This window comes from Ursus americanus, chromosome 16, assembly GCF_024610735.1.
Source record: "Ursus americanus isolate L20-20 chromosome 16, mUrsAme1.1.p, whole genome shotgun sequence".
Lineage (NCBI taxonomy): Eukaryota > Metazoa > Chordata > Mammalia > Carnivora > Ursidae > Ursus > Ursus americanus.
In genome coordinates, this window is record NC_142142.1 from 51353090 (window position 1) to 51366846 (window position 13757).

The 13757-nt window shown below is 41.7% G+C and overlaps 1 protein-coding gene and 1 long non-coding RNA gene across 2 annotated transcripts in view; one reads left to right on the forward strand and one right to left on the reverse strand.

The window, feature by feature from the left end:
• LOC148108811 (uncharacterized) lies at positions 1-1026 on the reverse strand. Its single transcript, XR_015727012.1, has 2 exons — positions 888-1026; positions 1-170 (listed from the first exon to the last, which is right to left on the reverse strand). It is a non-coding gene; the product is annotated as an uncharacterized LOC148108811 (long non-coding RNA).
• The window catches only part of BUD13 (BUD13 spliceosome associated protein), a 27006-nt gene continuing 14273 nt past the window's right edge, over positions 1025-13757 (forward strand). The window contains exons 1-6 of the mRNA XM_045797828.2: positions 1025-1167; positions 2973-3063; positions 7041-7125; positions 9302-10174; positions 11731-12035; positions 13600-13705. Coding sequence (XP_045653784.2) covers positions 1025-1167; positions 2973-3063; positions 7041-7125; positions 9302-10174; positions 11731-12035; positions 13600-13705 — 1603 coding nt within the window. The remainder of the gene's footprint in view (positions 1168-2972; positions 3064-7040; positions 7126-9301; positions 10175-11730; positions 12036-13599; positions 13706-13757) is intronic.

A 13757-nucleotide genomic window follows, 5' to 3' on the forward strand; every position in this document is an offset into this window, starting at 1 on the left:
TAAGGGACCTATTCGATCTAATATTTTATTTCACAAACTTCGGATTTACCTCTTGCACCTCATTTTGCTAGCTTCTGCTACCAAGGGTGACGTTTTGGCTGTGTGAATTTGGGCAACCAACTTCGTTAAGGTTAAGGTTCCTTAACCTCCCCAAGCTTTGGTTTTCTCATCTGTAAAACACAATAATAAAACCACTTGAGAACTGTGAGTTAAATGAGGTAATTCATGTAAAACTCTTCATGTTCACAAGAAGAAAAGTACTGTCTCTGCCCTCCACCTCTCCCCCCTCTCCAAAACTTGGGAATTGGAATTCAACCTCTCTAGCTTCCCTGTATTTTGAAAATAGAGGTAGGTCCTTCTCATTGGAAAGATCCTAGGCAAGAGGTAGCTACGGGCTACCTATTCTGTCAAACGGGAAGTTCACAGTTAGAAACCATCACATTTTTTCACAGTAATTACACTGGGTTTGGAATTCGATTTCCTCTCGAGTGGTACTTAGAAGCCTATTTGAGCAGTCTCTACCCCTGCAACCTAAACACATACTAATGCAAATAACATACACTGTGCGCCAGGCACTGTTTTAAGCAGTTCACGCAAAGTATCTCATTACTCGCAAGCATTGAGTTAGATACCATTATACTCCCCAGGTTATTAAATAACTTGCCCAAGGTCCTACAGGTAGGAAGTTTCGGAGCCCAGACTCAAGATTAGATACACTGTCACTCCAGAGCCCACGTTCTTGACGACACTGTGGTGCTTCTGGAGCTGCCTTATATGTTGAAGGGGCAGATAGATGGACAAGCAGAAAACGTGGTTGGGCCGGCAGAGGGACACGGAGAGGGCAAAGGACGTAAGCGCACTCCTTGTGAGGCTGCAAAAACGCTCACCTGTTAGCCCGGGGACAGTTCCCACCACTCTTCGCCACTTCCGGTCCCAGCCCCGCCTCTTTGTGTCACCGCCGTGAGTTTCGCGTTCAAGAGTTTTGGCCCCAGCGCCGAGCCGTCTCCTCGCCGTCGCCGCTGCCATGGCGGCAGCTCCGCCGCTCTCCAAGGCCGAGTACCTGAAGCGTTACTTGTCTGGGGCAGCTGCCGGCGTCGACGGGGGCTCTGACTCCGGTCGCAAGCGTCGCAGAAAGCGGCCGAAGCCTGGCGGGGCCGGCGGCAAGGGGTGAGTTGGTTCTGGCGGGGCGGGGTCTGCGGCGGCTCGCCGCCCCTCTCCTCCCCAGCTCCGCCCTCGGCCGGCGCTTCCCCTCTCCGCGCCGCCCGCCGGTCCCCCGTCGGGAGCCCAGCTCAGGCGCCTCGCGCCCGTGGGCGGTATCTTCGCGGTCTCAAGTCGGCTCTAACTTTCCTTACTCTTCCCGCCTTTGTAGCGTTCCGTCCTCTTCCGTAGAGAATGAATGTCGTGCCCTGAGAATAATGGTGGAGCTCATCCAAAGCCTCCGTGTTTGGATATTTAGGGCCCAGAACCTGACTGGGGAGTTCAGCAATCCCAGGGACTCTGGTCCTGAGTCAGAGACCTGTGCTTACTTCCTGTTACTCTTAATAGTGATGCTGTTAACAATAACAACTGACATTTGTAGTTCTTGTCACGTACCAGATGCCATCCTAAGTACTTTAGAGGTATGTGATTTTAAGCTTCGTAATACTACCACGAAGTGGGTGGTGTTATTATCCCCATTTTTCAAGTGAGAAAACTTTGTAGCCCAATGTACTGGGTTGAATAGTACCCCTCCCCCCATTCATGTCCACCCAGAACCTCAGAATGTGACTTTCTTTGGAAATAATGCTTTTGCAGATACAATTAGTTAAGATGCGGTCATAGTGGATTAGGATGGGCGCTAAATCCAATATGACTGGTGTCCTTTTAAGAAGAGGGAAATTTGGACACAAACGGACATAGGGGGAGAACCGCCATGTGAAGATGGAGGCTGAGATTGGACTGGATTTACTCTCCCACTAGCCGAAGTATGCCTGGGCTACCAGAAGTTGGAAGAATCAAGGAAATATCCTTCCCTAGAAACTTCCCAGCAGGCATTGCCTTGCAGACACCTTGATTTCAGACTTCAAGCCTCCAGAACTGAGAGAGAATACATTTCTGTTGTTTTAAGCCCCCCAGTTTGTGGTACTTTGTTAGGCATCCCAGAGACAGTGCCATGTAGTGAAAATAGCTTGAGCTTTGGAGTAAGGCTGGTCAGAGTTTGAGTCCTAGCTGTGCCACTTTGTGGGCTGTGTGGCCTTGGGCAAGATATTTCATCTCTCTAAGACTGTTTCTATATCTTTAAAATGAGAGTAATAATGATATCACTTTATGGTTATGATTAGAGATGTATACAGTGATAATGGCTTTTCAGATAGGACTGTTCACATCATGGCAGTCATTGTTGATTATTTGGACTCATCCATAGTTTGTCTATGTAACGTTTATTGAATACGTACTTCTTAGGCCAGTTACTTCAGGGTGTTGAGAATATCACTGCGTATGAGAAGGCGTAGTCCCTATTCTGGTTGACCTTGTAATTTAATGGGCATACAAGCTTTAAACCTCTAATTACACAACTAATTGATTTATTTTCTTTGTGAATAATACAATGAAAGTATCCCATGGATGCATAACAGGGGTTGAGGGAGGTAAGGGGAGAAGCTCAAGAAAATTAAATGTAAGCTAGGACTCTTAAGAATCTTAAGAGTTTCCCATTAAAGAAAGAAGAGTTGGTCAGGCAGAGGGAAGGAACTGAATATGTGAGAACTGATGTGGTAAGGAATTTGGCTCATTCCAGGCACCAGAAGATGACCAGCAAGGTAGTGAACTGTGGAGGCAGGGGTACAAGGTGAAGTTGGCCATATAGGCAAAGACTGAACCTTATAGAATCTTGTAGGATTTTGAGCTTTATCCTAAAATCCATAGATAAGTGTTTGTAGGCTGTTATCCAAGAATGATTCTTCCTTTTTGATCTTTTTATTTTTCACATTTAGAATGCGGATTGTGGATGATGATGTGAGCTGGACAACTATCTCTACCACTAAACCGGAAAAGGAGGAAGAAGATGATGGAGATTTGCCTGTGGTATGTATCTTTTGAGGCTGTGAGGACTTCTCAATCTTGATTCCTGGTACAGGGTAGATTTATATATATATGTTGAGGGCAGAAAAGAGGTGACACTTTTCAAAGAGCTGTTTTAAAGTAGTTTTCTTTGATGATGCCTATAGACTGTGTTCTTTGTTTATGGAAGGTCTCATTAGCCTAGAAATGGAAGCTAATCACAAAGAGGCAGGACTTCCAATTGTAATGTTTACAATTAGCCATGGTTCAGTTTATTGAAATGTACCTTAAAAACAATGTTCAGGTTCAGTTACAGGAAACTTTTTATTTGTTCCTTTTATTCATTGATTCAACCAGGTTTAAAATTGTATACTTTTGTCTAAGTACTGTAAATATATAGATTAATAAAACCTAGGGGCGCCTGGGTGGCGCAGTCGTTAAGCGTCTGCCTTCGGCTCAGGGCGTGATCCCAGCGTTCTGGGATCGAGCCCCACGTCAGGCTCCTCCTCTGGGAGCCTGCTTCTTCCTCTCCCACTCCCCCTGCTTCTGTTCCCTCTCTCGCTGGCTGTCTCTGTCATGTCAAATAAATAAATAAAATCTTAAAAAAAAAAAAGATTAATAAAACCTAGTGTCTGTACTTTAGAGACCCTAACCTAGATGGGAGACTGAATTTCAAATTTCAACAATGTGATAAATGGTGGAGAGACATTTCACATATGTACCTAGTGTTATTAGAGCACTGGGGAAGTAGCACATTTTTTACTCCACTGGGAAATTTTTTTTTTAAGATTTTATTTATTTATTCCAGAGAGAGAGAGAGAGTGAATGTACACACACAAGTCGCGAGGGCAGAGCGAGAGGGAGAACAGACTATCTGCTGAGCAGAGAGCCCTATGACATGGGGCTCAATCCCAGGACCATGGCATCATGACCTGAGCCCACTGAGCCACCCAGGCACCCTCCACTGGGAAATTCTATGAAGGATGTAAATACCTGAGCTGAGTTTTGAAGGACCAGTAAGAACCAAGTGAGCAAAAGCATAGGCAAATAATCTCACATTGGTACCGTCATGGAAACCTTGCTGAGAAACATGGAGAAAAGGAGAGCTGTTGATAGGCTGTATTACACTAAAAGGTTGTAAATTGAATTCCAGATGAGTGTATTCAGTGTTAATCCCCAGCATATTCTATAGTACATTGTTTAAAAGAAGGTTTATTAGTAATTAGAAAGGAAATAGCGGGGCACCTGGCGGCTAAGTCGGTAGAGCATGCAGCTCTTGATCTCGGGGTTGTGAGTTTGAGCCCCACACTGGGTTTAGAGATTACTTTAAAAAGGGGTCAGGATGCCTGGGTGGCTCAGTCAGTTAAGTGTCTGCTTTTGGCTCAAGTCATGACCCCAGGGTCCTGGGATGGAGCCCTGCGTAGGGCTCCCTGCTCAGCAGGGAGTCTGCTTCTCTCTCTTTCTCTCCCTCTGCCCCTCCCTTGTGCTGTCTCTCTTGCTCACTCTTTCTCAAATAAATAAATAAAATCTTAAAAAAAAAAAAAAGGAAGAAGGGAAATAGTGATCATAGGGGCCAATTAATTTGAGTTAGAACCACTTAACCTAATTAATGTTTACAACATTTTTTTTATGTTATAAAAGCAATACATATTTATTGTAGAATATTTGGAAATTACAAGAAGGTTTAAAATTTTGGAAAAAAATATAATTATCACTTACCCTGTGATTGTCCAGGGGTAACAATTGCTAACATTTGGATGCATATGTCTTTAATTCATAGATTATATATACTTGTATTTTATTTATTTTTTAAATATAATTGAGATCATACTGAACATATGGTTTTGGAGCCTGATCCTCTCATTTAATAATATGTTGTGACTACTGTAGTAAGATTTTAAAATGTTTTTTGAGGACATGATTTTTAATGGTTGCAATAGTAGTTGCATAAATTATATATATTAATTTAACCTGTCCTTTTACTGGATGTATGAGTGGTTTTCTGTTTTAAAATATAGTGCTTTGAAAAACATCTTGTACAGAAATCATTTTAGAAATCTGTTCATTTCTTTATTCCTATCAAATGGAATTTATAGGTTAGAAAGTGTGATCCTTTTGAGCTGTATTCCCATATTGCTTTCCAAAAGGTGGTACCAATTTATACTCTCCTTAAAGTTGTTTGAGAATGCCATTTTCCGCATTTCTTCATCAATACTAGAGAATTATTTTCAACAAAAACAATAGTGAACCTATGTCGGTTTGGCAGGTTAACAGTGGTATCCAGTTTCTTTGAAAAGGAGTGAATAATTTTTTCATATGTTTATTGGGCATTTGTATTTTATAATTTTTTGGCATTTTTTACCATTGTTTAGAAAATTGGACTTTCTAATTTTTTCATTGATTTATTTGATATTTATATAAAAGAATATATTATCTGTTTTACCTGTCATTGGTATATTTTATTAGTTGCCTTTTCATTTATGTTTTTGAGAATTAAAATTTTTAATTTTTATATAGCCAAGTCTGTTAATTTTCCTTTATAATATTGTCTTTTGCTTTTACGATTGCCTCAAAACCTGAACAAGGGAGGCTTTAGCTCCACTGCTCTCTGCACTGATTAAAACAGATCTTGATTATTGAATTCATTTTTGTTATGGCAAGACCACACAACCACCAGTAATAATGGCAAAATAATTAGGACAAGCACAATAGCAGTGGCAGCACAAGAATAATGGGTATAATTTATTGAGCATTTACCATGTACCAAGCTGCTTAGCTTACATGAATTATCTCATTGAATCCTTATAGAAATCCTTTGAGTCCTCCTTTCACAAATGAGGTAATTTGAGGTTTAGAGAAAATAATTTGCCAAAGGCTACACAATATTATGTGGCAGAGCTGGTGAATTAGATCTCCGTTTATCTTGCTTGAATTCAGGCCTGTGCTTTCCTGTCTCAAAACTGGGTTACCTGAGGACTGATGGTAGGCTCTTGGGAACAGAAAAATAGAAGTGAATTATGACCTAGGTTTGTATTTTAGTTCTGCCACTTGCTAGCTTGTGATATTGAGAAATCTGCTTAAATTCTCTGAATCATAGTTTGTTTTTTATTAGTGTGGGACCTTTCTTTGGAGGGCTGTTTTGAGGATTGAGTGGGATAATGTAAGTAAAGCCCAAACACAGTGCCTGGCATGTAGTCGCTGTACTGTACTAGAATTTATTATGCCAGCTGCCTTTGAAAATCTGTTATGTGGGAAGGAGGTTGATTGTATTGGAGTCAGAACTAGGGTTAATGGAAAGAAGTTCTAGGAAAGTAGATACAGGTCCAATAAAACTAAAGACTTTCTAGCATTGCCCCCAATACAATGGACACAATGAGTTCACTGCCAGTAAATTGGTTCCCTGTCAGGGAGGGACTGGGTGAGTGATCATTTTTCAAGGATATAAGAAGATTCCAGATTTGTATGGGAATTTGGATGATATGAAATGTGTTTTTATCCCTTAAAAATTCTGTGGATCTATGTACTTCTTAATGACTTATTTTGGTTGGATTTAAGAAAACCTGTCATTGTGATTACCTGTAACAGCAGAGGTTTCATAAGGAGCCTGAAGCCCTTGACATGGAAGCCTGCCTGTATTTTCACTCTGAATGTAAAAGTAAAAAGGTAAAAGGAACTTAACTTTTAGCTTATCTGTGGCAGTTGTGTACCTGGCAGGTTGATAAAGAAGGTTTGTAATGAAAAAATTCACCTTTGGAGGAAAGTTGATTAGTCAGAGAAAGATCTATAATTAAACTATCCAGGGACAATCAGATAAACATCTCATGGGGCAAACATAGCTGAGGACCACTCCGTGTTTCTGCATGTCTCTTCGTGGCTGTTTTGGACTCGTGTGTGCCATGTGCATTAGGAATGGAATGGTCATAGGTTCAGGTTCTTGAAACAACAGTGCTCCTTGCCTGGATCCTGTGGGTTTTCTCAACATAATGTCCTAACTCGGACAGGTGGCTGAGTTTGTGGATGAGCGGCCAGAAGAGGTAAAGCAGATGGAAGCCTTTCGTTCCAGTGCCAAATGGAAGCTTCTGGGAGGTTAGTTTCAACAAATTTCCCATATTTAGGGGAAGCCTTTTTTTTTCTTCTCTGTACTTTTCTTTTAGAAAAATGCATAGTTTGTTTTAGTGTGTCCTTGATCCTGAAAAATATAGTGTGAAAAGAATTCAGAATTTCTTCAGAGGTAGCAAGACATCGGAAGTGGGAGACCAAGTATTCCATTTTCTCTTGTAATTTGGCCATTAGGGTTACTGAAGTCAGGAAGTGACTTATTTGGGGTTCTTGCAGTAACCACTCCCCTTGGGCCCAAATAGTGGGGCACTTAGTATATAGACAGGACTTTGGAGGAGTAAATCTTTCTTTGTTCTTCTTTTAAATATTGGTATTTTGCAGTGCATTATCCTCCACTTACCCACGCTATACCCTCTCCCTAGGCTAGTAATTTAACTCCATATTTAAAATTTTTTTGAGTTTTTGAGGATTGGATAAGGGACATTTGTTTGTTGTGTTTGAGCAGAGACAAACCTTATTCTTACTTGTCTTGGTTTTTCCCCTGGCGTAAACAGGGATCTTGCTTTTGAATAGCCATTTAACTCCAGTTTACTCTCAACACATGTTCCTTTTTCATACATGAAGTGTAGAAGAATTAACTCCTAAATAGGATTTGTTCTTTTTCTGTTATACTTTGTGCTTATGTTAATTGTCCTACAATTCCGATAAGAAAAAAATGCATAACCAAAGTGACAGTTGGCTATAGGTTAGTGATCACTATTGCCTCAGTTAACTTTTCAGTACATTATTGTTTTATGAATAAAAAGTTTATTATCAGTATGTATTCTTTTATCAGAATCTTGTTCACTCTTATTATTTTCTGCCTTATCCTGTGGTTTTGTTTCCAGTCCTTCCCATACTCGTTTTTTAGAGAGAATCTTCTGGTCTCCATATTTATAGGTCTAGGAAGTGATACCAAACCGCCTGCACCCCCTGCCCCCTCCCCTGCCGAATAATTATTTTTCTTCATTCTCACTGCTCCATCCCCATTTGTCACTGGAAATATCCTCACTGGTCTCTGATCCTTACTTCCTTTTTTATAAATATCATGTAATTTAGCAACGCCATGGATTAGATTTGATGTCAGGTCTCCCAGAGATATCAGTACTCTTCTGTGAGTGGTGATTCCAGTCAGAGAGGACTATTCCCCAAAGTAAAGGAGTTGACTTGGTATAATTCATCCACTTAGCAAGTGTTCATTGGGCCCTACCCAGCATTTATTTATATTGGGGCCATAGAGCTCAATGACAAGCAAATGGAGAGGAGAAACTGGATTTTGGAAATGTCCTGAGTTGCTGTAAACATTTCATTCTCGAATACCTTTGGAAACTGGAAGTTTCAAACTCTTTCCTCAACTCCCTATGTTAAAAGTACGCACGTGGACCCTGGAGTCGGGTGGATCTGCACTGGATCCCCCAGCACTCCACCACAGGTTAGCAGTGTGACTTCGGCAGTATGCCTTAATCTTTCTATCAACTTCTTCATCTATAAAATGGGGATAACAATATTTGTCTTTCAGGCTTGTTGCGAGAATTAAGTGAGGGAATGTATATAAACCATTGGCTTGGAGTAGGTGATCAGGAAATGCTGATCCCTCTTTTTATCTGGTGACCTCCCCCCATAAGGAGCACAGGGCTGTAGATTAAATAGTTAATAGCATTTCATTTTGATGTGGCACAGGCTTAGTCACTTTGCCTTTTGAAAGAAGAGTGACTATGAACTGTGTGTTATCTAGTCTGAGTATCAGTAGGAGCCTCTGGGAGCTCTGCACAGACAGGGTTTTAGGAACAGCATTGGATTGACAGCTAGAGGATCAGGGTGTTAGCCTATCTCTTCATCTGAGTGGCTGTGACTTGTCAAGAAATCACTCATCTTCTTGGAGCCTCTGTTTTCATGTCTGTGAAACAAGGATGCCTGCCTAGCTTACCTTACAAGGTATAATATGAAAAATGCATTTAAATGGCTTGTTAGGCAAATACGAGAGGTTGTCTTTAAGGTGTTCATGGACGCCGGTTTACTGCCCCTAAGGAAAAGAGCTGTGCAGACCTTTTGGGATTTCTGAGTAGTTTTGATATGTATGCTGCCAGGGTATCTTTTGAAAGTTTTGGTACCAGGGATGAATAGAGCACCTGTGGGGATCTAACTCTTTGCCCTCTCTGTTTAGGCCACAGTGAAGATCTACCCTCACACAGACACTTCCATCATGACTCCCCAGATTCATCTCCCCCCAGGAGGGTCCGGCACGACACCCCAGATTCATCTCCTCCCAGGAGGGTCCGTCACGACACCCCGGATTCATCTCCTCCCAGGAGGGTCCGTCACGACACCCCGTATTCATCTCCTCCCAGGAGGGTCCGTCACGACACCCCGGATTCATCTCCTCCCAGGAGGGTCCGACACGACACCCCGGATTCCTCTCCCCCAAGGAGGGTCCGTCATGACACCCCGGATTCCTCTCCCCCAAGGAGGGTCCGTCATGACACCCCAGATTCATCTCCTCCCAGGAGGGTCCGTCACGACACCCCAGATTCCTCTCCCCCAAGGCGGGTCCGTCATGACACCCCAGATTCATCTCCTCCCAGGAGGGCCCGTCATGCTTCTCTGGATCCTTCTCCCCCCAGGAAGCCTCATCATCACTCTTCAGGTGCGTCTCCTAGGAGAGCCCATCATGACACACGAGATCCATCTCTTCCTGGGAGGGCCCATCACAATTCCTCAGATACCTCTGTTCCCAGAAGGGCCCGAAATAGCTCCCCTGACACATCTCAACCTAGAAGGACTCTTGACTCCTTGGACACATCGCAGCTCAGGAGGGCCCGTCATGACTCCCCTGATTTGGCTGCTAATGTCCCTCATTCGCTGCCCAGAACCAAAAGTGGTAAAGCTCCAGAAAGAGCCTCTAGCAAAATTTCTCCACATTGGAAGGGGCCAGGACCATCTCATACATCACTCCCAAAGAACAGCAAGTATGAGTATGACTCCGACCTCTCTCCTCCACGAAAAAAGCAAGCAAAATCCCATAAGCATGATTCTAAAGGTAAGCATTTGATTGCCCATGAGAAGGACTTCCTCCCTAAGTGCTTTCTTTTGGACCTTTTACTTGTGGTCTTTAGAAATGAGAATGGTATTTTTTGGAGAAGTTTTAAAAACTGTAGGGAAATGGGAGAGGTTGGGCTGAGGAGAGTTAAAATTTACAGTGGCAAGGAGGATATTTTTATATATCTTTGTTTTTTGTCCCCACCCCATATGAAAATACTACATGTCTGATGTAGAAACTTCACAGTGTATAGAGATGTATAAAGAAGTAGAAGAAAGATTACACAAAATTCTGTCATTCAGAGCCATTCACTGTTAGTGCTGTGGCCAGTGTTTGTTTAGGCTTTTTTCTATTCATTTTTTTTTTATGTAGTTAAGCCCTTTCTATGTTGTATGTACGTGTTGTGTGTATAGTCTTGCCTGGTTTTTTCACTTAACGTTATCTTCCCCGTGTCATAAAAACATCTCTTTGTCAATATGATCTTTATCGGTGTTCTGTTACATAAATGTGCTTAACCATTTCCCTAATACTGCATATTTTAGGTTATTTCTAAAGTTTTGCTTTTATAATTTTAAAATGAGCCTTGTACATAAATTGTTGCCCCATTCTGGATTATTCCCTTATCTACTTTTAGATAGATTTTTCTGGGAATTTAAGTACTTCTAGATATGTTTTCTAGAAAACAAAGTAGAAATTGACTTACTAGGTAAGAGGGATGTATATTTTTAAAATGGTTGATACCCATTTGCAGGTTGCCTTTTTAGGAGTTGATTTGTGATGTTTCTGTCTACAACTCAGGCCTATGCAGTGAGATTTGTTTACTCAGTCTTTGTCCCTAGGAACTGTTTTCTTTTTTTTTTTTTAGGATTTTATTTATTTGAGAGAGAGAGAGTCCAAGCATACCAGAGCATGAATGGGGGTAGGGGCAGAGGGAGAGGGAGAAGCAGACTTCTCCTGACACGGGGCTGAGCAGGGAGCCTTGCTGAGCCAAAGGCAGACACTTAGGCGACTGAGCCACCCAGGTATATTCTTTTTTTTTTTTTTTATAATGATTTTTTATTATATTATGTTAGTCACCATACAGTACATCCCCGGTTTCCGATGTAAGGCTCGATGATTCATTAGTTGTGTATAACATCCAGTGCACCATGCAATACGTGCCCTCCTTACTACCCATCACCAGCCTATCCCATTCCCCCACCCCCCTCCCCTCACCCAGGTATATTCTAGGTAGTTTTTTAACTTTGCCACAGCAGTGAGGTCTGAGCACAAGTTGTTTTGCCCATTCTATGCTCAGATAAATATGACATAGGTGAGTATGTTGAGGTCTCACATGCTAGTCACAGTCACTAGTAATTTGGGAATAGAACCCTCATCCTGCCTGTTGGTTTTAAAAGTTGTCCCTGACTCTGATCTTCTCACGCATCATCTGTACTTGTGTTTAGGTTAGTGATAGCTCTTTAGAGGAGGACTGAATGAATATTGAATATTAGCCTGGTAAGTTCTATTTTTAAAATTCTGCAAGGGGATTAAAGATTTTATTTTTTAATTTCTAGGCTCTTCCCCCAGCCATAGGAGGTTTCACACAAGCTCTTCACCTAGGAGACATCAGAGCCACGTGTTGGACTCTTCCTCCTACCCAAGTGACAGTCGGAAAGCCTCTGATTCAGATCTTTCTCCTCCACGGCATAAGCAAAGTTCAGGGCACAAGGATTCTGATTCAGATCTGTCACCTCCACGGAATAGACCTACACATCGGAGCTCTGATTCTGACCTGTCTCCTCCAAGGAGGAAACAGAGGGCCAAATCTTCTGATTCTGATCTGTCTCCACCTCGAAGGAGTCAGTCTCTAGGAAAGAAGGTAGGAATTCTCAGGAGCCATGTCTTTTCCTTAGAGTGGCTTCTGTTTTTGAGCTGTGTACACGTCTCAGATATGTAAACCAGAGAGGAAGGAGGTAGCTCCTGGTAGCAGAGTAAATCTAGAGCACAGTTACCTTTAGAGCTCTTTGCTTCTCTCTGAGGGCAGGACTGCCTATAACCCAGCCCAGACGAACTTGCAAACACTAGGTTTCCTAAGTACCTTCTGCCTTTCTATCCTCTTTATTCCACAAATCTCATTTTTTAATAGGTCCGGAAAAACTTCCTATTGTCTTAGGAATGAACTGAGAACTATAGTTTACAGAGTAGAGTTCAAAGTACAAACCTTGTGTTAATTAGATCACATATTTGAATCCTACTTCTTCAGCTGCTGTTTGTGAAATTTGAGCAAGCTATGGAATATCTTTAAGCCTCAGCTTCTTCATCTGTAAAACGTGGATAATCATAGTATGTACTTCATGAGGCTATTGTGAGAGTTAGATGAGTCAGGGTAAGTAAAACTCTTAGCACAGTGCCCAGGACAAAGTGAGACATTAACGTAAGCAATTTATTATTATAAATCGGACAGCAGGTCTCTGTATCCAGAGCTTAAAGAGAGAGATTTAAAATATGAAATGACTTTTAGAAATCATACCACCTGGGAAGTCAGTGTTTTGTTTTATTTTAAATCTGTGATGAAGCATGAATTGCCCAGAACATCCACATGAACTCTGAGCCGTTGTTTTTGTAAAGCACACCGGTGCTAGGGACAGAATATTATTCCAGTGAGTTGGTTAGGAAACAGGAATAGGGCCTGCAGTGTGCACTTTTCCCTCCAACCCAGACTTTTCAGGTAGGTCTCCTCTGTTGCCCACATGGTCCTGGTAGTCTGTTCCTGACTCGGAAGTGGGGTTCTTCTCTTTTGGGGAAGAAAGTGAGGTTTGTGTTGCAGCTGGACCCCCTGACATTTTATGTATCTGTTTACTTCATGGACAATTTCATATTAATCAAATTGAGTACATTGCACATGATACACTATATGCTCCATTTTTGGATTGGTTGTTTATCTTGCTATGAAATGGAGTTTAATAAAAAGGTTTGATTTGGTCATAACTTGTCATGATCCTAAAACATATCCACAATTGAAGGACCTTAGATTTGTTTGAGTTTGTAGTTGAAATGGAATATTTTATCAGTGTGGGTCTGTATTGGAGGGCTTAGAGTTTGATACAGGTTTCTGATCAGGTGACCTGAGAGTGCAGCTTCTTGTGTGCAGTTTATATACTGAAAAGTCAGAAATATAGATGCTATGCCTGTTCTTTAATATTTTCTTGGCTTGTGTTTCTGTTTATTCTTGAAACTTGATAGTACTATTAATATGCCATCAAATTCAATTTTATTTCTTTTTTATTTTGTGAATCTTGTGGTCAGTAATGAGAACACAAGGCTAGAGTTTTTGGTTTGGTTATTGCTAATCATCAGGCAAAAATGCACCTAACTGTGTATACCCTGGAGCCTGCTGCTGTATTGTCTCATTAATGTTGGATGCTCCCTTTTCCGTTGCACAGGCTGCACACATGTATTCTGGGGCTAAAACTGGGTTGGTGTTAACTGACATACAGCGAGAGCAGCAGGAACTCAAGAAACGGGACCAAGAAACCCTGGCGTTTGAAGGTAAAAATGTGAAAGTGGAGACCAATCAAGGCTCATGTAGGTTTTATTGTTT